General features: G+C 44.3%; 3 protein-coding genes and 1 pseudogene across 3 annotated transcripts; 1 reads left to right on the forward strand and 3 right to left on the reverse strand.

The window, feature by feature from the left end:
* Positions 1-5802: 5802 nt before the first annotated feature.
* On the forward strand, positions 5803-9020 carry LOC123402484 (disease resistance protein RGA5-like). The gene is made up of 2 exons (XM_045096405.1): positions 5803-6638; positions 6857-9020. Exons 1-2 carry the CDS (start codon positions 5851-5853, stop codon positions 8802-8804), a joined length of 2736 nt encoding a protein of 911 aa, XP_044952340.1. The 5' UTR covers positions 5803-5850; the 3' UTR covers positions 8805-9020.
* Positions 9021-13683: 4663 nt separating this feature from the next.
* On the reverse strand, positions 13684-15242 carry LOC123401837 (transcription termination factor MTERF8, chloroplastic-like). The gene has a single exon (XM_045095690.1). It carries the CDS (start codon positions 15153-15155, stop codon positions 14013-14015), a length of 1143 nt encoding a protein of 380 aa, XP_044951625.1. The 5' UTR covers positions 15156-15242; the 3' UTR covers positions 13684-14012.
* Positions 15243-17571: 2329 nt separating this feature from the next.
* LOC123401836 (transcription termination factor MTERF8, chloroplastic-like) lies at positions 17572-19101 on the reverse strand. Its single transcript, XM_045095689.1, has one exon. The coding sequence runs from the start codon at positions 19033-19035 to the stop codon at positions 17881-17883; it is 1155 nt and encodes a 384-aa protein (XP_044951624.1). The 5' UTR covers positions 19036-19101; the 3' UTR covers positions 17572-17880.
* A 550-nt stretch (positions 19102-19651) lies between these two features.
* Positions 19652-21262, reverse strand: LOC123404894 (annotated as a pseudogene).
* Between the last annotated feature and the right edge of the window lie 3255 nt (positions 21263-24517).

Here is a 24517-nt window from a genome sequence, read left to right on the forward strand (position 1 = left end):
CTAACCAATGAATTTTCCATCTGTTTTCTTCGTCTTCATCCCACCAGAAATTTCTAATAATCCGAGCCATCTCATCACATAATTAGGCTGGAAACTTGAAGATACTCATGGCGTACACTGGGAGCGCTTGCAACACTGCCTTGGTCTGAGTTTCTTCCTTTATACCACTTGACTCATATTTTCAATATAATCTGATGATCATTTTAAAGCCTTATCTTTGGTCGACTGGAACTTACCAACGTTCATCCTACCCTCAGGCAGCGATAATCCAAGGTACTTATCCTCAAAACTTTCTACTGTAATATTTAGAATAACCATCATGGCCACCTGATCTTATTACACTTTTTGCCAAAAAAAAATTGATTGTACACGGTTAGAGTTGTAAATGAGTCGAGTTCCAGTGAATTGGGCTAGACTCATAAAAAATCCGAGCGAGCTCAAACTGGGGGAAGCCCTATTTTACATCATCTACTGGAGATGCTAAGAGCATCTACAGCCGGACATAACAAATATGACCCCCTAAACGCTCGCAGACACGTCTGGTCAGTGACCAGGCGTGCTCCTATTTGTCCATCCGTGAATCCACACTCATTTTCTTTCTCATATGTCCTGGCACTTGCACATCATTGGTGGAGAGGAAGAGGGAGAAAGAAAAGAATGAATAAAGAAAAGGAAAAGGTGGTCCGGGGTGGGGTCGCGTCCTACATGACGGACTGATCGGGCGCACCACGACGCGTCCGCGAGCCCTCATATCCTCCCTATATTTGAGATGGATATGCGGGTTCGCGGACAGCCCGAACGTGTAGGGATGATATGAGGGGACTGGTTGGGATACATTTTTCCTTCTCTCCCCTATCCGGTCACTGACCGGAGCGTCCGCGGACGTATGAGAGGTTGTTGGAGGCGTCCGGTTGTAGATGCTCCAAGGCATCGAATGATTGATGAGACGAATTGGAGAGGAAGCTGCTCTTCCCTCCGAATACATCCCCTCCTTCCTACCTACTTCTCTCTCTTTCTATCTCATGGTCCTCCTCCCTTCCTCCCTTATTCCTAAGATCCACCTCAGGTGCTAGGTACTACCTCCGTCCTTGTTCACTAGTCCCTAGCCCCCCTCGTATTTTGGGTAATATTTTGATCATAATTTTAATTAACAAATATAAGTTATACATAGCAAAAACTAATACCATTGAAACTACATTCAAATATGAATCCAATGATATAATTTCTTTTGACATGCATTAGTATTTTGCTAGTGAAATATATATTAAACTTTGACCCAAAATACGATGGGAACTAACAAACCCAGACGGAGGTAGTATGTTACATAAAACTACTACTCCTTTCAAAGGCAGTGTCTCCTGCGTGAAGATATTCACATTTCTAATGATCCAAACGAACCACCATGCCAAGAAAACCACCACCTAGTTATCTAAGATGACCATTAATTAATGAATGAATTAAGCCAACTACGAAAGGCAGTGTTCGAGTTTAGTTGCCGCGGATCTGATGCAATATAATACGGTTTGCTGTGGTGGTAGACTCCGCGAACCTCATTGGAAATGAATTAGCTAGGAAGCGTTTTACTACCTACACAAACATTCGTAGCGTATCATCTTTTAATATCTCAAGATGTAATGTCTTTTCTGAAAGAATGTAGTGGTAGTATATACTTATATCTTAAATGTGAAGGAGCGTTCGGGGAAGGCAGACAAAAAGCATCGCCTTTGTCGTTGGTATGAACAAGATCAGAACCCACCAGCTAGAGTTAGAATTAAAGGCTCCCCTACACTAGTCTATACTTATACTAATTAGGGACTCTCCAGAAATTACCACGGTAATTAGAAATTAGGAGCCGTTAATCTAATGGGACCGATTTATAACGGTGTAGATTCATCCTTATAAATCAGGGTAAAAAATTCTTAAAAAAATGGTACGTAATCCAATCTCACATATTTCTTCAACTAGAGAAAAAAACTCCCACATATCTCTCCATGACTCCCACGTATCTCTCCATGGCCCAACTATCTCAACCTTTCACGGATCTCCATCTAAAAAAACAGTTCACGTAGGAGTATCTCTACAAAAATTTATTCCAATCTCTCATGTATCCCTCTAAATCTACAAAATCTCTCACGCATCTCTCTCTCCAAGGAGAAAAAACTTGGGCGTAAGTATCTCCTCTCTTATACCCTTCGTTGATGCTTGAACTTGTGCCCTAACAATGATGAACTGGAGGAAGAGAGACTTTGATAACACGATCATATACTACAATAAGGTGGTGTTCCAGTGGAGAAGGAGCTGTTGAGTCGTATCAAACTGCTGTTATTGTTAGCGAGGCTGCAGGGTGCAGGAAGTACATGAGATCAGAGGAAAAAATACTACCCTCGACGTCATGTTCTCCCCGCCACGGACTTCTCCCCAAGACTTCGCCGCCTCCAACATGCTCCGCTTCCTGACCACCGCTTCTCGCTAAGGTCTCCACTCCCTCCTCCATGTCCACATTTAATACAAGCTCGGCCAGCACATCGTCGAGCGTCAAGGCATGTCCTCTCCTAGCCAAGATGTCCACTGCCTTCTTTGATCCAAGATCGAACATGGTGTTGCCGTCGGTTTATTCTCCAATGGCTTACAATCCTATCTCGACAAATTCAAGATCCCAGGTTCCTTCTCCCAAAAATTTGATTCAGTCCCTAACCAATTGCAGATGCATATATTTTTTGTGTCTGAAACTTATATTAAATATGTTGGTGAGCACATGTTTGAGGCTACACGCCAGTGTTAGATCAGATTAGTTCAATTCAACCTACCTGAATGCTATTGTGTGCAGCTAGGGGGGTTGTTTGCAGAGGGGGCAGTGGAAGGAGGATGGCCATGCAATGTTACAGGAGAGTGAGCAGGGGTGTCTTCCTGTGGTATGAGAGAACAGTTTCTCCCTCTCCGATCGGATCAGGTACTTATTTCTACCTCTTCATAGTTAAATCTGACTTCTTATGAACTCCCGATTGTACGCATTTGTGTTGCAACAGTTGTTTAATTGCTGAAAGATTAGAGCAGGCAGTTTGTCATGAATCATATGATTTTTGTTTATATTCAATCTTACTGAGAAGTATGATCTATTTTCCTTTTCTTTCTGATTAGAAGGGAACTTAGTCGGACATGAAGAAAGTATCAGTTTGCTGCTGTAACCATGTGATTTATGCCTCGAGGTGTGTGTATTTAGTTGAGTGGGATGTGCTAATTATTTGGCGTCTATTTTTTTGATTCAAAGATAATTAGCATAATTGGTTGACATATGAGATGCCTTAGGCCGCCCGACACTAGCATTCATGATTTTTTACTTTACAAAAGAAAATTGTAGTGTAGTATACACCAAGAACTGTATAAATCCATAAAGGGCAACATACCTGCGGTATAAGAAATTATAAGAAGTAAATAGCGTCGAAAGGATTGTGCTTTTTTTTGCTTAAAATAGGTTAGATCTATTGATCATTAACAAGCTACGGAATGATGGTTGCTGATAACTATACATTTTTATAGAGAGTCATATTCTTGGATGACCTTCAAGCATGAATGGTAGATATATACCTTCAAGCACCAATAGTTGAATTCGTACAGTACATAAATTATATTATTTTCCAATGATAATTTCTTATGTATTTTTTCTTTCTTGACTCCGTATCTTTTGTATCATAGTATATATGTTCATGAGAATGATGCTCGGAGAATCCACATGTAACATGCATGGTAGAACTTATCATTGTATAACACCCAACAGTTAAACTATGGCAACATAGAGACAGTAATGAGCAAATCATCTTAATTGTAGTGTACGGATAAAAGAGCATTGGTTTATGGTTGCAGAAAGGTAGCTCTTGCTGCATTATCATCTATCTCTATATCTTTCAAGGAATAGTAATTGTATGATTGTATGTGATTGATACAACAAAATGGACAATCTATGTTTATTACCATCTTAATTTCAGGATGAATTGGAGAAGGGAGTGTGCACTACGTTTTCTTATCTGTCACAGTCAATGTGTATTTCTGGTATTGATGTACAGTTTTAAAGAAACATTTATTTTCCAGTTATTCTCCTAATGATAGGAAGCATGTTCGAAAATTGTTTTGGCTGGAGTTGCACGCTTTGTGACTGAAGACTAGAGACTGGTCACTGGAGTGGCGGGGCTTGCAGCCACTCCTGATGGTCCTAGCACCCAGCTTTCACTCTGTCAATTTTTGTTATTTGCCGATCTAATCAAGCTATTGCTAGGATTCCATGTTTCCTACATTGTATTATACTGATAATTGGTATTTCAACATACATTGTATTATATTAATCATTACTTGAATGCTAATTCTCTGTAAAGCATATCTTCTCTGCACTGCATAGTTCATGTAATTTAATGTTTTCAGAGATGACCATAACACCTAAAAATGCTAATATTTTGACATTGTGCACATATAAAATACCAAGCATATACATATACAGAGTACACCTAAGAAAAGTAAGTAATATATATTAGGCTACTCTACATGCTTATAAAATGAGATGAAATAATAACTTCAACCTTCCTCAAATATATAAAGGATAAAAGAATATAAAGATTTAGTATCAAGTTATCCCAGCACATTCTACTTTCGGGTGTCACCTAATGACTACTGTATTTCCAGACAGCTAACTCCTTTGTGGAAATACATTCTCCTACTATTCCCCATGTCGAAAATCCTTTGTGACATATTAGAAAGAAAATTATCAGATGACATGTCCCAATGTAAATGTACAAAACCCATCGCTTTATGGTATATAGATTGTAATGTAACATTAAATAACTAGGCCGTGTGAACGCACGGGTTGACGACTAGTTAATCTTAGTTAGCCTGGATCTCCAAGACTGTACTACCAACTAAACAAATTCTCAAAGTGTGTGCTACATATGAACGACTCCCAGTGCGATGTACACTCAGCTTTGAGTTAACTAGTGCTAATACTGTAAGTACGTAGCGAATTTACAAGACTGCACTTGTATAGTATCATTGCGCGCGCATTTGCTTTCTTCACCTGCAGCCTTTGCTTTCTGGCAAGCATTGCCACACACAAACACAAATGTAGCTAGCTCACCAAGCTGCTATGATCCGAGTAACGAATGCAGGTCCAGGCAGCGAATGCTACGATGAGGTGTGATGAATCGATCCGCTCCTTGGCAAGCTCACCAAGCTGCTCGGCGAGGAGTACAAATGTGAACGAGGCATGGCCAGTACTTTGAACCACCCCAGAATCAACAAGTATAGAAATGCATGGTTGGAGTAGTTTATCTTACCGTGGATCTCTAGGAGTACTAGTATCAATAAAACAAATTTTCCAATTGTGTAGTAATTAACTCCTAGTGCAGTGCAATGTATACAGACTGTTTTGAGTTAACTAACCCACATGCGAATCTCGAGGGAAACATAAGATATACTCCTGGACTGCAGTGCTATAGTATGCACCACCATTTGCACAAGACAGCTTTCTCATCCCTTCTTCTCTCGCTCAAACCCAGCAGCAGTGCTATAGTATGAACCACATTTTGCACAAGGCTGAGCCACTTCTCCCATTCCAAATCCATCACCATCTCCACTGAGCCTCTTCTCCACCTCTCCTTCACATCTTCTCCTCACCTCTCACATCCAGATCCAGTGGCGAGGAGCTCAGGTGGACATTCTCCACTCCCCAGCTACGGCAACGGCGGCGCACGCCTCCTGCGACGAGTTTCTCCACGATCCGCTGCCCACCTCCTCTATCTCTTTCTCTGGTTCCTCTGGTTCGAGGCCACCGCAGGAGGGAAGGACAGAGGAGCGGTACAAATCGGCATGGCAGCCAGTGCGACGATGGGGGCGTTGAACCCGCTGCTGGGCAAGCTCAGTCAGCTTCTCGGTGAAGAGTACAAGAAGCTTACGGGGGTCAGGAAGCAGGCAGCCTTCCTCAAGGCCGAGCTCAGCGCCATGAAAGCTCTTCTTGACACCATGGAGCTCATGGATAACATCCATCCATCCGCCAAGAACTGGAGGGACCACATCAGGGAGATGTCCTATGATATGGAGAACTGCATCGATGACTTCATTCATGACATCGAAGGTGCCCGTGAAAAGAAAGGGTTCGTCAGGAAGATGGCTCAGCGCCTCAGGAGGTTGGGGAGGCGCCATCAGATCGCCAGCCGCATCGAGGACCTCAAGGTTCTTGCGGTGGAGGCGAATGCTCGGCGCGAGAGGTACAAAATTGATGAGTGCATCAATTCAAGTCCAGGCATTGTGGTCGTGGATCCCCGGATCCCAGCGCTCTACAAAGAGGCAGCAGGCCTTGTTGGTATTGATGGCCCGAAAGAAGAGCTGGTCAGTTTGTTGATGGATTCTGAGAAGAAACTCAAAGTGCTTTCCATCGTGGGGTTCGGAGGCTTGGGAAAAACCACGCTTGCCAAACAAGTGTATGATGAAGTTGGAGCGCAGTTTACATGCAAGGCATTTTTCTCGGTCTCCCAAAGGCCAGATGTGAAAACCCTTCTCAGTGGCCTACAAAAAGAGTTTGGGATGGGGGATACTTCTCATGCTTACGAGTTGCAAGGCATTATTGACCGCCTCAGAGAGCACCTCAAACATGAGAGGTATATTTTCTTCTAGTACCGACATCTGACATCATTCTTATCATACTTTGTTTCCTTCATTTTAGTTTTGATGCTTCTCTGTACCTTACAACCATATACTGATATAATTTATGAATTGCAATAGGTACTTATTATCATACTTTGTTTCCTTCATTTTAGTTTTGATGCTTCTCTGTACCTTACAACCATATACTGATATAATTTATGAATTGCAATAGGTACTTAATTATAGTTGATGACTTGTGGGATCAATCGGCATGGAATACTATTAGGTGTGCCTTTCCAGACAATGCTAATGGAAGTAGAGTGATCGTAACCACACGATTGGATGACGTAGCTGCCACAGCATGTTTGAGTGATCGTGCCTGCATTTACAGTATGAAGCCACTCAAAGAGCAAGACTCAAGAAGATTATTTTTTAGTAGAGTATTTGGGCCCGAAAATGTCTGCCCACCACAGTTTACTGAAATTTCAGCTCAAATTCTTAAGAAGTGTGGCGGATTGCCACTTGCAATTATCACCATAGCTAGCCTATTAGCTAGCCGTGAAGCAAGACCGTTGAGTGAATGGGAGAGCATAATGAATTCTCTTGGTGCCAAGTCTGCCACAAAACCCACCTTGGAAGAGATGAGGGGTATACTGGATCTTAGCTACATGCATCTTCCTGTTTATCTTCGGCCATGTTTTTTGTATCTTGGCATGTATCCAGAAGACCGTGAGATTGAGAAGGATGACCTGGTTCTGCAATGGATAGCCGAAGGCTTTGTTTGTAGTTTTCATGGAGCGGATTTGGATGATGTTGGGAAAAGTTATTTCAACGAGCTTGTCAATAGAAGTATGATTCAGCCCGGAAGAACATCTTATGGGGAAGTACTTTCTTGCACTGTGCACGATATGATGCTTGATTTGATCCTATGCAAGAGCGCAGAAGATAATTTTATCAGTGTAGCATATAACTATGAAGACGTGGCAAGATTGCACAGTTCTGAGTACATGGTTCGTCGATTATCCCTCCAATCAGGTGTAGCTGGTGCAACGTCAGAGACCCCTGCTACTAGCATGTCACAAGTTCGATCATATGCTCGGTTTGAAGAGTCCCAATACACACCTCCCTTGTCACAGTTTAAGTATCTACGGGTGCTTGCCTTTGACTTCCCTTCATGTTTGCGAACGACAGTCGACCTCACTGCAATCAGCCATTTGTTTTTACTGAGATATTTGAAAGTTTCATCCTATTTATCAGTCGTAGCACTCCCAACAGAAATTCAAGGTCTCGTGCATTTGCAAACTCTGATGGTACATTGCAAGGTGACCCAAAGCTTTCCTTTAGACATAAGTTGTTTGGTCAACTTGTTTCATCTGGAGCTTCCAATGGATGTAGGGCTGCCTGAAGGGATCAAGAAGATGAAATCACTCTGCACCCTGCGTTGTTGGGACATGTCGAAGAGTTCGCTGGAGGATATCAAAGGCCTTGGTGAGCTGACCAATCTGAAGGAATTGTACTTAAGCACGCATTACATCAAGTGCTTGACGTTGGAACAAGAGGATGCTTTGGTCTCCTCCATCGGAATGCTCCGAGACCTCAAGCGCCTCGAGATAAATTGGGAGCGTGGATGCAGTGACCCTGACAGCCAGCTGGACTCCTTACATGATCCTCCTTTCCGTCTCCAGGAACTCTATCTGCACAACTGGGAGTTCAGAAGAGTTCCCAAATGGATTGGTGAACTATGTTGCCTCCGGATACTCAATCTGCGTGTGTTGCGCATGTCGAGTGATGAGGTTGGTGTTCTTGGTGAGCTCCCCACCCTTGTCTATGTCAGCCTCCACGTGTCGGATGTCTCCCAAGAAAAAGTTGTGGTTGGCATGGGGTTGTTCCCAGTTCTGGAGGAATTTTCGTTTGGGTCTGACGAAGATGTCACTGCGTATCTGAGCTTCGAGGCAGGAGCTATGCCCAAGCTACAAAGGCTCGAACTGACATCCAGCTGGACAGAGTGGAGAGGCGCTGCACCAGTCGGCATGGAGTGCCTGCCCTGCCTCCAGCACATCGACGTGTGGCATAGCTACAATAGCAAAAAAAATCGGAAAGATGTACGTGCTGAAGTCGAGTCTGCTTTCAAGAGCGCCGCAAGTCTGCAACCAAGGCATCCCTCTGTTACAGTTCATTAGCCATCCATTGGATCCATCCACCTCTTGATGGTCTGTTTTTCCTGTACAACGTTTTTATTAGCATTTCTCTTGCGTATTTGATTTCTTTTCTCGGGTACTGCAAACCTGACGCACTTAGTTTTATTTTTCAATGGGGGCGTTTCGATCAGTGCATGTTAAAGCAGGCAGCAGAGTCTGGAAATACTTCGTCTCGTTCTATAGATGCGTGCATGCACACTTCTGGATGTCTTTAATTATGTAGTATATGATACGCGAATCGTACTCTGCTGTTAGTGTTGAGTATCTATTTTCTGCTCAACTTGCTGTGACTAGATTGAAAGCGCATCCAGTCAATTCGTAAAAAAAAAATGTTTACAGGATGCTACGATGGATGGATGGGGATTAACAGAACCGAAACAGATGCCTTGGCCATGTAGTAATCCAAATTCGGAACAACAGTAGCAGCACCACGTTCATCGATCGAATATTAAACTGACAGCATTTAGATATATGGATTTTTTTTTATGCAAAGCTTTCAAGTCTACATACAGCAGCTTCTACAACGGGGAAGCATACACAAGAACAGCAATGCATAGACTAGAACAAACAGTATCAAAGAGCTGCATGGTAATTTCCTGCCAAAATCTCCATCGCCACAATTCTTACTACTCCTGCAGTGGAACACAGGGATTCAGGCAGGCAAAGCAGGGACCGGAGATGATTACATAAGTGGAATGCACGGTTAATCAGACATAACTGGTAATACTCTACAATTAGTACCTGCAGCTTAGTGGCTGGTAACAATCTCGATTTCAGTTTAATATAAACAACAACTGATATCTTAAACACTCAGTACAGTGTGTCTATCATCTTTCTAGGAAATATCTACAGCAGTCATTGCTGTAGAAAAAGGGCATTGCATCTTAGGCATTAGTACATTTTATCAGTCAGTACACTAAGCATAGACTACTACCTCCAATTACCTCAACTTCTTGCATCTTATCAGCAAGTTCCGCAACTGTCTTGGTGAAGCGCTAAAATAAAACATGTGCCAACAACAATTTCAAGGTAGAGGCAGGCCATGAAAAAGTGAGATATTTTTTCTTGGTGGCTGCCATGATTTCCATCCTTCCCGGTCCCTTCATCCCCTGACCAAAGCAGAACTAAATATAAGGAACATGCTGATAACACCAAATCATAAGTATCCTGTTTTATGAACAGTATAAAGAAAGTGCATTTAGATATCAGATACTCCCCTCCGATCCATAATAAATGTCACAGTTTTGAACTACGGTTGAACTAACCTTAGTTCCAAACTGCGACACTTATTTTTGGATCGGAGGGAGTACTAGAAAAGGAAACTCCTTGGCATGATGTGGATATTTGTTATGACACTGAAGCTGGAGACTGAAACTGTACAAACATAAACTGTTGTTAAACAACACAATGTTGACTATATCAGATGGCAGGTACTGGTTTCAAAAGGGATCACTTCCCAGTAACCAGACAGAGTTGCACTCTCTACACCGAAAGGAAACCCAAAAAGAATGTGCAACCAAAAGGATGAAAACTCCTGGGCATCTTAACATACAAAGGAGCAGTAACAAAGAATTTGTAACAAGATGGCAAGCAGAAAACAGAACCACATAAAACAGAGGCAAAACATAACCATAACAATATAAAATTTACACATGATATTGTTTCCAGTAGTTTGCAAACTCTTGGATGGAACTCTGGCAATTCTGCAGCTATGAACAGCTAACTTCAAGGTATGAATTTAGCTAATGACATGAAGCAAGGAGAGAAAGAGAAGCCAGTGCAGCATTTCACTAACTAAATCAACCAATGACAAGAAGAAGCTTATCTAAGTCGCATTAAAATACATGGATTTATTACTAACGAAAGAATAAAATCAGGGGGTAAAAAGAAGGGTAATTCTCAGAGATAAAATAAAATAAGAATAATTAACTATCCTATATGAATCAAAGTTTGCATGAAAGCAGATCATACTGGTACATTTCGGTGGAAAACGACACATCATTTTTTTCCCCGATTTTCATGATCTTCCACAGAAGTCAGAAACACAAATATATCCATGGACTTCCATTTTCAGGGATCTTCTCTAAGGAACGATAACATCAACATATCAAGGTTGAGAAATAAAATTATGTATTTAATAGGAGTTAGCAATGACAAAACTAGCATTTTAATGGGCGTACTGAAGACAACCAACATCCATTTAGCCAAAGACAATAAAAATTCAAAACTGTGTGCCTACCATTTTGGATTTAGGCATGACAAAATTGTCAACGACAGCCATTGTCGTCAAAATTTAGGACATTGGAAGCAGGGATCGGAGATGATAACATAAGTGGAACGCACGGTTAATCAGACATAACTGGTACTGCACATGGCTAGCTCCAGACACAACTAATCAAATGTTCAAAATAGGTTGGGATCAGTATCTGCAGGTCAAATGATCTCTATGATCTCTACTTCTCAAACTGGGTTACAGATGGCAATTAGTATCTGCAGCTTACTAGCAGGTAACAATCTTGATTTCAGTTTGAAAGTAGCCTTTAAAGATATAAACAAGAGCTGATATCATAAACACTCACGACAGTGTGTCTATCATCTTTCTAAAAAATATCTACAACAGTCATTGGTCTGATCGCTTAGGCTCTGCTTTTGCTAAGACCTGCAATTGGTCTTTACATTTGTCTTACAATGAAAACAGTACTCTTCTTTGTATATGCACTCCCGATTAACCTGTATGGAAATAACAGAAAATACGAGGGGAACAACAAGGAAAGTTGTTACCAAATCATAAACAGCGGCAGTCTGACAACCAAAGCACAAGAACGCCAACACAAGGAAGCACTTACAAAGAATATGTAAACAAGATGACAAGCAGAAAACAGAACATAGAACAGAGGCAAAATATAACCATGACATTATAAATTTTGCAAACTTTTGGATGGAACTCTCTCCAATTCTGCAGCTATGAAGAGCTAACTGCAAGGCGCGAAATTTACTAGTGGCATGAAGCAATGAGGAAAAGATATGCAAGTGCAGAACTTCACTAACGAAATCAACCAATGGCCAGAAGAAGCTAATATAAATCGCATTTACATAGATGGATTTCTTACTAACAAAATAATAAATCCGCCAGCTAGAAAGAGGAGCAATTCTCAGAAGAAAACAAAATCAAAGAGTAAGGCGAGTTTGAGGCAACATATATTTCTTAGTTGAAGGAGAGCATGAGCTCACTAAGCTGACCCATCTCCACGTATCTGAAGATAGCCCATCACTGAGCACCGATACTTCCCAAATCGCTCTTAAAATCGGAACATGGGAAAAATGGAAATGACAAGACAACACATAATTCGTGCAACCATGATTTGGAAAAATAAAATTAGATGAGACCATTCAGCCATGCCATCCAGGCCGGCAAAAAGTTCCGCTTCATACAGGTACAAGGCACACACACCGCTCCGGCTCACCCACCGCTGAGGGGGGGGGGGGGGGGGGGGGGGGGGGGGGGGGGGACCCAGATGAATCGTGGAGTACTACCGGGCATGCCCAGACCTGACCGTCACTATCACGCTTGGCTTATTGTCCCACAGTACCGGATGCTTTTGGTTATCAACTTGGGCACCATGGGAAGATGCATTATTAACTGCAACAGAATAAAACTAAAGCAGAACTATCTGTAACAAAAACGCTCATAACACCAGATCATAGGTCTCCTGTTGTGTGAGATAGAAAAGGAACTGAATTTATATGTCAGATAGTATATGTGGATACTCCCTTTACTTTTGCAAGATGTGGATACTTGTTAAATGGTTCTGGCTGCAAGTTAAAACCTACATCTGTGCACCAACACATTGCCTGTTTCTGAAAGGGTTCACCAAAAGATAAGAAAAGGAAAACCAAAAGATGAGAACTCATGCGCATCTGAACAGTAAGCCCAACTAAGCTGCACCCCTTGTTTTCTCCATAACGGTGGTAAGACAGGATAACGTTGATTCTTTTAGTCTTCAGCCATAGACATCTTACTCTTCCAAGAACTTTTGGAGTAGTACCTTACGGTAAAAGAAGATGCTAAGTTTTAAATCAAGTCGTTGGATTTTGATAACCAGCCCAAAACCTTGCCGAGGGAAATAAACCATGCGGGACTAGTATAGAAATTCAGTTTTGTGTTTCTAAGAACAGTGGTCATTGCAATGTAAACCTGAGAAACATACAACTCACCTCAATCACATATACAACAGTTCTTGTCTATTTTGGTCATGAAGTTCAGGAAAAGAAAGTTAGGAGATCTCCTTTAATTATGCCTCTTGTCCATGCGTGTGCATCCAGAATTCATAAAAGATGTTTCAAGGCTGCATGCTATCGGAAACGTTGGTACGTAGTAATACTAGAGAGGACGTGACGTTGGAGACCACCAGACTGCAGCTTCCATGCTGGATGGATCCCCATGAAACTTGTCAACAAGAGCTAGCGATTCATGGATCAGCTCAGCCTATTACTGTAGCATGGAAGTTAGAAATGCAATGCCAAAATAGCAGAATACCACCAGTTTCAGTCCCTTCCAGGACTATTATTAACAGTGGGGCATGCACTTTTTTAGGTCGCACGTGCTGTCAGAGCTTCGAGCAGGTGTCCTTCCAAAAGCACACCAGGGTTACCATTTCCAATTTGAAAATTCTAACCTAAAGTAAGGTAAAGGTCAACTATGGTATTTAGCAACAAAGAGAATATATCCTTAGGAAAAATGGTAAAGAAATCAAAAGGCAAAAAAAACAAACAGGCACCCATTAGAAGTTTATTTCTAAGTATAATCTAAATATTAAACAAAGTATCATAGGAGTATGATGGAATCTAAAAGACAAGCAACTGAAAATGAACATGCACGAATAAACTTTGGCATGAAAGCAGACCATAGTAGTGATACATTTCTTTTGTTTTCTGGTTTCCATGATCTTCCAATGATGTCAGAAACAGAAATGTATCCATGGACTTCTCATTTTCAGAGATCTTCTCTAAGAAAATACAACATCAGCACATCCATTTAGCCAAAGTACAACGAAGCAGGAATTACCAGCTTACCCTGCCGAAGTACACCGAAGCAGGAATTACCAGATTACTCTGCCAAGTGGAAACTTTGTTGCGACATACAGAGTAACCAATTTTCATAGCCTGTTTCCAGTGCATCTAAATATGATACTAGTCGGCATCTCCCCTTTTGCAAGCAGTTGCATAGTCTTGGGCGAGGTGTGGTGCAGCTTTCTTGTGAGGGCATATGAACTTCTCCATGAATGCCTTCTCGGTCACCATGACAGCAGTATAGAAGCTCGGGTCACGGCCTAGCAGTCCACTTTGCTTGAGGAACTTTACAACATAGTATCGGGGCCTGACCCGGCCCTCCAGGCTAAGACAGAGAATTATCGGTCGATGAGCAATGTACATGGGTTCCAGCCCCACCTCAGATAACAGGAACTCGGACCTGCCCTTCAGAGATTCCTTTGACTTCCTCAGCACCATCGGCGCCTTACAGACAGCAATGCTCACTTCGGCATCAGACCACCTGAAGGTATTCTTCAAGTACTCCAATTTGGCAGCGATTTTCTCCTTGCCGAGAAACGCAACAGCCTGCAGCGCTTGCCTAAGCATTCCAGAGCCACGGGGTATACCTAATCTTTCAGCACATGCCACCATCGCCCGGAGGCGCTCCGGGTTGGTGGCGAGCATCCTCGGCGCAGGGATACACAGCTTGACAATATCGCAGTCACTTAGCCCGCACTCCCTCAGGAACTCGACGTTGGGCTTGATCACCTTGCCGAGGTCCGACGAGATAAGGCAGGGTCCGCGCCGAAGCGTCCTGTGGAAGTTGTCGAAGGAGCCGAAGAGGGGCAGGCAGTACTGCACCTTGGAGACGACGGACCTGGTTCGGAAGCCATAGTGGGCAAGCGAGACGAGGCGGGCGATCTCAGGATGCGAGAGGCCGAGGTCGGTGAGCCCGGCGACGACGGGGGCCAGGGTTTTGTCCACGCCGGCGCAGAGGAAAAGCGGGTCTTTGGCGACGACGGCGGCGGCGTCGGCGCCGGAGAGGCCGAGGCCGGCGAGGAAGGCGAGGACGGCGTCGGGGTTGGCGGGGGACTTGAGGTGGGAGAGCTTCTTGGAGGCCTTGAGGGCTTGGGGCCGGGTGAGGCCGCAGGTGCCGACGAGGTACTCCTCGACGGCGAAGCTGCTAGGGTTCGTGGAAACGGGGGCCGTGGCGGCGGAAAGGAGACGGCGGAGTGGCAAGATGGAAGAGGTGGAGGAAGGAGAGATGATATAGGAAACAAAGCACTCACGGAGGCGGAGCATGGCGCAGGCGGCGGCCGGCGGCGCCGGCGGCGACGGAGGTATTTCTGATGGATTGCTTTCTGTTATTTCGGCTGCTGTGTGTTTGTGGGCTGGACCAGAATGGGCTGCATAAGAATGTTGTTTCTTGGATTTTCTCAACAACAACAACAAAAAAACACGAATGTTTCTTGGAATTTTTGTCCGTGAGTTGAAATTTTGACATGTTTCCGTTCCAAAAAAAATGAAAGCTTATTTTCGGACAACATTTTTAAGTGACCAAACGAACTGGCCCTAAGTGTCTTGGATTTGGACAACGTTTTCGGATACCAGTCCCTTTTTTTTACTTGAATTACCTTTAGTTTAATAATCAAAATTTGGGCAAAACAATGTTAATTCGTTTTCAAGATGTACGCAAATCTAGGTAGTAGAGTGGTTAGAGTTTTTCAATCTAAATTATTATTTTGACGATTAAGACCAACTCAAGACGCAGCATTACCCAGGCTTGTGTTTCCTCTTTAGTCAAATGTCAGACGATCTTTTTTACGCCCATCATGGGGAACAATGACATTCAACATACCCTTTGTTGTTTTCTGCTTTTGTTTAGTTATCAAGTTTTATCTATTTTGCCACATTTGTTTAATTATTTAGCTGGTCATCCATCTTTCTATTTTCTCTTTTCCTAGTTTTCATTTCTATTTTACCTTCACTATTTCCGATCCATTTTCTATATATTTGTTTTTGTACAATATGTTTGCTTACACTTCAAAAATAAGGAAGGAATGCGCTATGGGAAGGCCCTACAGCCATTTAAAAAAAAACAATCAGAACCCAAATTCGCATTTGCGAGGACTTGCAAACCATAAATAAGAAATGAACCCAGATTCCATAAATATGTAAGGTCTCCTGTTTTTGTGAGCAGTACAGAAAAAGGACTGAATGCATATGCCAGATAATGGATGTGCATACTGTTTTCTTTTGCAAGGTCTGGATATTGGCAAAATCGTTGTGGCTGCAAGCTAGAAACAATATAAACGTAAACTGTTGCAACACAATATAAATGTTGTTCAGACAGACTACCTACTGTACAAAGGACTGAACGCCAGTACTTTTTATCGGATAGCAGTATCTTATGGCAAAAGAAAATGCCAAGTTCTAAATCATATCTTTGTATTTCGATGATCACCCGAATAGACTGCGCCGAGTAACTCTGTGATGAGGGAAGGCACTACGTAAAGAAGCAGATCTCAGCAAATAGACGAATGCTTTTTACAGGATGTTATGCTGAGAGAGAATGCAGACACATCCACAATAATAATATAAAAAATACAGTGCATACAGTAGATCTCTCTGTGTAGGGCTGGACACGAGCCGAGCTTGATCCAAGCCGAGCTTGATCCGAGCCTGGCCTTGGCTTGCTCTGAGGCGGCTCGGCTCGGCTCGGCTCGCTCAGGCAACAAGCCAAGTTCAGGCGGCTCAGCTCGCTCAGCCAACAAGCCAAGTTCAGTCGGCTCGGCTCGCTTCAGGTATGACTCGGCTCAGACCCCTGTTGCTCATTAAGCACAATCAGAACACATACTTACATCACTAAACAATATAATTTGCCACTTTTTATGTCAGGGTGGACAAGGGGTCAAAGGTCTTAGTGTCGTGTCAAAGCAACATATTGGGCTGAATTTTGTGGCATTACGAAATATACTAAACCAAGGATTTCACATTGGCTACTTTTGCTGCCTAAACATATGTATGTGGTTTTGTGAACAACGGTGCTACATATGCAATCACCGAATAGTGGATAGATATGAGGAGAAGACACCCGCCTCCATGCAAGCTGCAGTTGTAGAAGAAAAACTTTGTATCCTTTTGTTCTTCATATGTTCCCAATAACAAATGTTAGCTCAATCATCATTAGATTTTCTTGTTATTCATGGCACCTCCATTAGTTTGTTTTGAAGATTAATGAATTATATAAATGATAAAACTAATTCATTTGTAGATCATGGATTAGTCCCACCTAGGTTACGTTTCCAAATTTGAAAACTTCTAAAGTAAAGAAACGTCAACTGTGATATTTAGAAAAAAAGATGATGAATCTTTAGAACAATAAGGGGAAAGAAAACAAAAGGTTAAGAAAACAGACATCCATTAGAAATATATTTCTAAGCATAATTGAAATACTGAACATTGAACTGCAAACTTGGTAGTTAGTACTAACCCACATACCAGTGTTCTAAGGATAATCTAAATACTGAACATTGAACTGCAAGCTTAGTACTACCTAAAATATGATGGGACAAGAAATACAATGAAATCAAAACGGGACATGCTAAATAAATGTTGCCATGAAAGCAGATCACGCTGATATTTTTAGTGGAAAGCGACAAAGGGCTCTTCTGCTATGTCTGGTTTTCTGGGTCCTGGTTTGATCCGAAAGTTGGTCTACGCACACATGCAATTTCCATGATCCCCAACGTTAGTTAGAAACACAAACATATGAGACTTCTCATTTTTTTAAAATCAACTCTAAGGAATAACAAGAACATCATATCAGGGTTCAGGAATCAAATTATCAGTTACATCAAGAATTTGCAATGACGAAACTGGCATGTCATGGATATACTATAAAATATGGGTAGCCAACATCAACCTAGGCAATGAATACTGAGACAAGAGTTACCAGCATACAATGCAGAGTGAAAGCTTTGTTGCTCGATACACATGTTACCAATTTCCATAGCCTCTTCTTGGTTCATGTAAATCTGAAATTAGTTGGCACTTCCCCTTTGCACGCAGTTGCATAGTCTTTAGCAAGGCACGGTGCAGCCTTCTTGTGAGGGCATATGAACCTCTCCATAAATACTTTGTCGCTCAGCATGACTATATTATAGTAGTCCCGGTACTGATCTAGCAATCCCTTTGCCTTAAGGAACTTGATAACATAGTACCTGGGTCTGAGTCGGCCCTCCATGCTATAAGAGAGCAATGCCGGGCGATGAGCAATGTAGGCCGGTTCCAGCCCCACCTCGGAGAGGAAGAACTCGGACCTTTCCTGCAGCGAGCTGTTTGACTTCCTCAGCGCAATCGGAGCCTTGCACACAGCATGGCTCACTTCGGCGTCAGACCACCTGAATATCTTCTTCAAGAAGCTTGCTTTGGCGGCGATCTTGTCCTCGCTTTTGAACGAGACGGCCTGCAGCGCGTGCCTAAACATGCCAGAGCCGCGGGGCACGCCTAGAGCTTCGGCGCGTGCCACCATCCTCCGGAGAAGCTCCGGTTTTGCGGTGAGGATCCTTGGCACAACCATACAGAGCTTGGCAATGTCGCAAGCACCTAGCCCGCACTCGCGCAGGAAGGCGGCGTTGGGCTCGACGACCCTGTCGCGGTTGGCGGTGAGCAGGTGGGAGCTCTTCTTGAGGGCCCGGAAGAAGTTGCCGGAGGAGCCGAAGAGGGGCAGGTAGTACTGCAGCTTGGGGACGATGGACTTGAACCGGAAGGGCTCGCCGGCGATGCTGACGAAGAGCGCGACGTCGGAGCTGGAGAGGCCGAGGGTCGTGAGCCCGACGACGTTGGAGGCCAGGGTCCTGTCCACGCCCGCGCAGAGCAGCCGCGGGTCCTTGGCGACGGCGGCGGCGACGGCGGAGCGGGGGAGGCCGAGGCCGGCGAGGAAGGCGAGCACGGCGTCCGGGTTGGCGGGGGACTTGAGGTGGGAGAGCTTCGTGGAGGCCTTGACCGCCTGGGCTCGGGTGAGGCCGCAGGTGTCGACGAGGTACTCCTCGACGGCGAAGCGCTGGGTCGGGGAAATGGGGGCCGCGGCGGCGGAGAGGAGGCGGTGGGGCGGGGAGACGCGGAAGGCGGACGGAGAGGAGAGGATATGGGAGACGATGCGGCTCCGGAGGCGGAGCATGGCGGCCGGCAGCGGTGGCGGCGGCGGCGGCGGCGGCGGAGGGATTTCGGGTAGGTTCTCGTCTGCTTGCCTGCCGTGACAGGCCGTGCGCGTACAGCTTTGTTCTTGGCATGGGCTCGCATTGCTGCTGGGCCGAATCCGTCGCTTTGTTCTTCCTTCCTTCACCGAAACTATTTTTTTTACTGTAACAAGACTCAGATATACTCCTCCGTCCTAAAATTCTTGTCTTAACTTTGTTTAGTAATGGACTAGCAACAGGACCCGTGCGTTGCAACGGGAGAAAAAAAACACCATCTTCAATGGCGATGACCACATTTGTTGATTTGAAATTATTTGACATTGTTAATTATCCGTAAGTCTATTCAGTTAACGAAGGTTCTGTTCAACAAATTCATGTTATTACTTCGACATTGCCCATTGCTGGACAGAGTTAATATTTTTCGCAAGAAATCTCTTAATTATAAATGATCCAAATTTATCTATATGTATTATGTATGTCCTCAATAATAAAAAAACATTCTGGTCCTCTTCATCTCTAGTAGATCTTATTCAGTGACAGTGATATGCCAACGACCTTTTTTTTATTTCTGAGTTTAAGAGGTAGAGGATGGAGCAATCATGTAGACCATGTCATTGCCACTGCTAGCACCATCACCTTGTTGATCATGTAGACCATGTCATTGCTATTGCTAGTACCATCGGCATCACTTCCCCCTTCTTCAAGGCCATATCCAGTAATGGGAGACCCTGGCAACTCATCATCATTACAGAGGTGGCTCCTTTCTTCCACAATCTTCTCATGTAACATCTCGTCATCACAAAATCCGTGTGTTTCCTGCCCACTCGACTCCAGAAATTCCTCATCTACATACTGGTGAGCGTCATCATCTTCCTCCAGGGATGGTTCACCTACTACATCCCCATCCTGGTCGTGCTCGAGGAGGCAGATCTGGCGCTGCAGATCCGCGCCCACCACGTCCTCCTCGCTGCCATCCTAACCATCGTCATTGTAGTACTCCCTGTCCTCGCCCTCGCCCTCGAGGAAACCTTCGTCGTCCCCATGGCCATGCCACTCGACCTCATCGTTGTCGGGAAGCGGGATGCCGAGGTGGAGGCACGCCCGCTGGTAGGCGTGGAGCCTGTAGCGGACGCGCACGAGGTGGCGCACCGTCGTCGATGAGGGCGCGAAGGTGGTCGATCTCGGCGGCGTTGAGCGCCAAAGAGGCGAAACTGGCGGAGCTCCATCTGGACCTCAACCTTCTCCCTCTGCTGGTCGCGGTGAGGCGCTCCTCCTCCATCTCGCCCTGCAGCATCGTCGTGGTGCCCTCTACCACCGCTAGGGCCTCCCGCAGTGTCGCGGTCTCCTCCTCCGCCTCCATCCATGTCGCCCCCTCTTCCTCTCAGTCCCCGCCCCTCTTCTCCCCCTACCCGCCCCCGCCAGTCTTCTCCTCGTCCAGCCTCCACTTCACGGAGTGCCGCCATCAGACTGCCGCGGACGGGCGAGGAACAACACGAGAAGGTGAATTACGCTAGGGATGGCCGGAGGTGGAGGATGCCGGGATATGGAGGGCGGTGGAGAGATGGGATCCGGAGGGAGGGGGCGGCGTGCGACGGCGGGTCTGGATGTGGATTGGATAGGGGTTTTCCTGTTAAAAACAAAACGTTATCTCAGTAAAAACAGGACTGCAGACTAATTATCATAAATTAGGAGGGCTTTTTTGCAAAAAACGACGGCGGTGGGTTTTCCGACAGAAGCGATAGCCTCTTTATTATTAGGTAAAGATGTATCTAAATACTAAAACTTGACTAGATACATTCATATGTAAACAAATCTAAGACAAGAATTTTAGGACCAAGGAAGTAAATTATTTGCAAAGGGATTTACTTTTTGAAAAGCGGAGCTTTATTATTTAATAATATGATCTATGTTTTTTAAATCATATATAGACATATTATGTATTAAAAAATGTGGAAAACACATTGTATGTTTTCGTATGTCGTTAAGGGCCATTTCGTCATGCAGGATATCAAATAAAATACTTCAAAATCATGCTGGTGCACATATAGGAGAATAAACCATATTAATTTGCTTTATTATTAGGGAAATGCCACGCAACCAACAAGATTTAGTGGTCAGTGCATGTTCAACGCCAAAATATGATCATTATTTATAAGGTTAGGAAAGCAGTAGCGGATAGGATCAATAATTAACTCCACGTACAAGCATGGTAGTGGGTAAAACAGGTGGATGTAAAATGTTTTGATGGAGTGTTGTAGGTTCAAATGAACTCGAATTAGTAAGATATAAATATGGTATTTTATTATTTACTGGGATCATTCACTAGTGGAAAACGGGCCTTTGGCTGGGACCCTTTAGTCCCGGCCTGCCTCTGGGCCGGGACTAAAGGCCCGGCCACGTCGCCCCAATTCTCAATGCCTTCCTCGAGGCTTTAGTCCCGGCCCGTAAGGACCCTTTAGTCCCGGTTTGAGACACAAACCGGGACTAAAGGGCTACGCGGGGTGCAGCCCGCATGTGCGCCACCTTTAGTCCCGGTTTGTGTCGTCCTCTGCCTATATATAGCACAGCCCCCCTCTCCCCTCTTCCTTGCATTTTTCTTGGATGGAAGAGTGTGGGTGTGTGCTAGCTCTCCATTTTTTTCATGCACTAGAGGTGTTTGTTGAAATGTGTGTTAAAGCGATGCCGCTTCAGTTCACCGAACACAACTACGATATGAGATGTCTGAGCTACGCTTAAACCTCTTTCTCTTTATTTCTACTTATTCTAAAAGGTTAGCAACTATATTTCCTCGTTTAGACCGTGCGGTACTAATTTTTAGGATCGTGATTGTATTTGATATACTGCGTATAACGCAGATGAGCCATCCATGGATGTACGGTGATCGACACACAGCCGCTTACAGAGAAGGTGTGCATTCTTTTCGAGATGCAGCTGATGCGAACAAGCATGGTGGTGGCTTTATGTTTTGTCCATGTGTTGAATGTCGGAATGAGAAGGATTACACTTCCTCAAGAGTCATTCAGAGCCACCTGCTTCGGTCCGGTTTTATGTCGGGCTATAATGTTTGGACCAAGCACGGAGAAAGAGGGGTTATGATGGAAGACGACGATGAAGAAGAAGAGAACGATGATGACAACTACCGATCTATGTTCCCGGAGTATGTTGATACCGCAATGGAAGACAATGAAGAAGAAGATCAGGATGAAGAACGGGAACCAGATGAGCCCACTGATGATCTTGGCCGGGTCATTTCTGATGCACGACGAGGTTGCGACACAGAAAAGGAGAGGTTGCAGTTCGAGCAGATGTTACAGGACCACAACAAATTGTTGTACCCAACTTGTGAAGATGGCCAGAAGAAGCTGGGTAGCACACTGGAATTGCTGAAGTGGAAGGCAGAGACCGGTGTGACTGACTCGTCATTTGAAAAGTTGCTGGTACTGATGAAGAAGATGCTTCCAAGAAAGAACGAATTGCCCGCCAGCACGTACGAAGCAAAGAAGCCTGTCTGCCCTCTAGGATTAGACGTGCAGAAGATACATGCATGCCCTAATGACTGCATCCTCTACCGCGGTGAGAAGTACGAGAATATGGATAAATGCCCGGTATGCACTGCATTGCGGTATAAGATCAGAAAAGATGACCCTGGTGATATTGAGGGCGAGCCACCCAGGAAGAGGGTTCCTGCCAAGGTGATGTGGTATGCTCCTATAATACCACGGTTGAAACGTCTGTTCAGAAATAAAGATCATGCGAAGTTGTTGCGATGGCACATGGAAGATCCTATGAAAGACGATAAGTTGAGGCACACCGCTGATGGTCGGCAGTGGAGAAAAATCGAGAGAGAGTTCCCGAGATTTGCAGCTGACGCAAGGAACTTATGGTTAGGTCTGAGTACAGATGGCATGAATCCTTTTGGGGAGCAGAGTTGCAGTCACAGCACCTGGCCCGTTACTCTATGTATCTACAACCTTCCTCCTTGGTTGTGCATGAAGCGGAAGTTCATTATGATGCCAGTGCTTATCCAATGTCCAAAGCAACCCGGGAACGATATTGATGTGTACCTAAGGCCATTAGTTGATGAACTTTTACAGCTGTGGGCCGAACCAGGTGTACGTGTGTGGGACGAGCACAAACAAGAGGAATTTGACCTTCGAGCGTTGCTTTCCGTAACCATCAATGATTGGCCTGCTCTTAGTAACATTTCAGGACAGTCAAACAAGGGATACAATGCATGCACGCACTGTTTGGATCAGACAGAAAGTATATATCTGGACAAATGTAGGAAGAATGTGTACCCGTACAATCGTCGTTTTCTTCCGCCCAAGCATCCCTTAAAGAAAAAAGGCAAGCATTTCAATGGCAAGGCAGAACCCCGGGGGAAGCCTATCATCCGTACTGGTGCTGAAGTATTTGATATGGTCAAAGATTTAAAAGTAATCTTTGGAAAGGGTCCTGGCAGCCAACCTGTTCCTAACGGCCCTGATAAACGTGTACCCATGTGGAAGAAGAAATCTATATTTTGGGAGCTACCCTACTGGGAAGTCCATGAGGTCCGCTCGGCAATCAACGTGATGCACCTGACGAAGAATCTCTGCGTGAATATTCTAGGCTTCCTGGGCTTGTATGGAAGTCAAAAGATACACCGGAAGCACGGGAGGACCAGGAAAGTCATAAAGGAAGAGATGGCATGCATCCAGGGCAGTTTCAAGGGCGTGCCAGCTACGCTCTTACTAAGGAAGAGAAGGAAATCTTCTTTGAAGTCCTTTTCAGTATCAAGGTCCCGACTGGCTTCTCGTGAATATAAAGGGAATCGTAAATATGAAAGACAAAAAATTCCAAAACCTAAAGTCTCATGACTGCCACGTGCTTATGACGCAATTGCTTCCAGTTGCATTGAGGGGAATTCTACCGGACAATGTTCGCCTGGCAATTGTGAAGGTATGTGCATTCCTCAATGCAATTTCTCATAAGGTAATCGATCGAGAAAGTCTATCAGGGTTACAGATTGATGTGGTCCAATGTCTGGTCAGCTTTGAGTTGTTGTTCCCGCCATCCTTCTTCAATATAATGACACACCTCCTAGTTCACCTAGTCGAAGAGATTAGAATTCTCAGTCCTGTGTTTCTACACAATATGTTCCCCTTCGAGAGGTTCATGGGAGTCTTAAAGAAATATGTTCGTAACCGTGCTAGGCCAAAAGGAAGCATCTCCAAGGCCTATCGAACAAAGGAGGTCATTGAATTTTGTGTGGACTTTCTTCCTGACCTTAAGCCGATTGGTGTTCCTGAATCTCGGTATGAGGGTAGGCTGATAGGAGAAGGCACACTAGGAAGGAAAGCAAAAGTATGTATGGACGGGCATTCTTTCTCTCAAGCACACTACACAGTTCTACACAATTCCATCGTGGTGGCTCCGTATATCGTGAGACACAAGAATATTCTATGCTCCGAAAACCCGGGG

The sequence above is a fragment of the Hordeum vulgare genome, chromosome 6H (genome assembly GCF_904849725.1).
Source record: "Hordeum vulgare subsp. vulgare chromosome 6H, MorexV3_pseudomolecules_assembly, whole genome shotgun sequence".
Lineage (NCBI taxonomy): Eukaryota > Viridiplantae > Streptophyta > Magnoliopsida > Poales > Poaceae > Hordeum > Hordeum vulgare.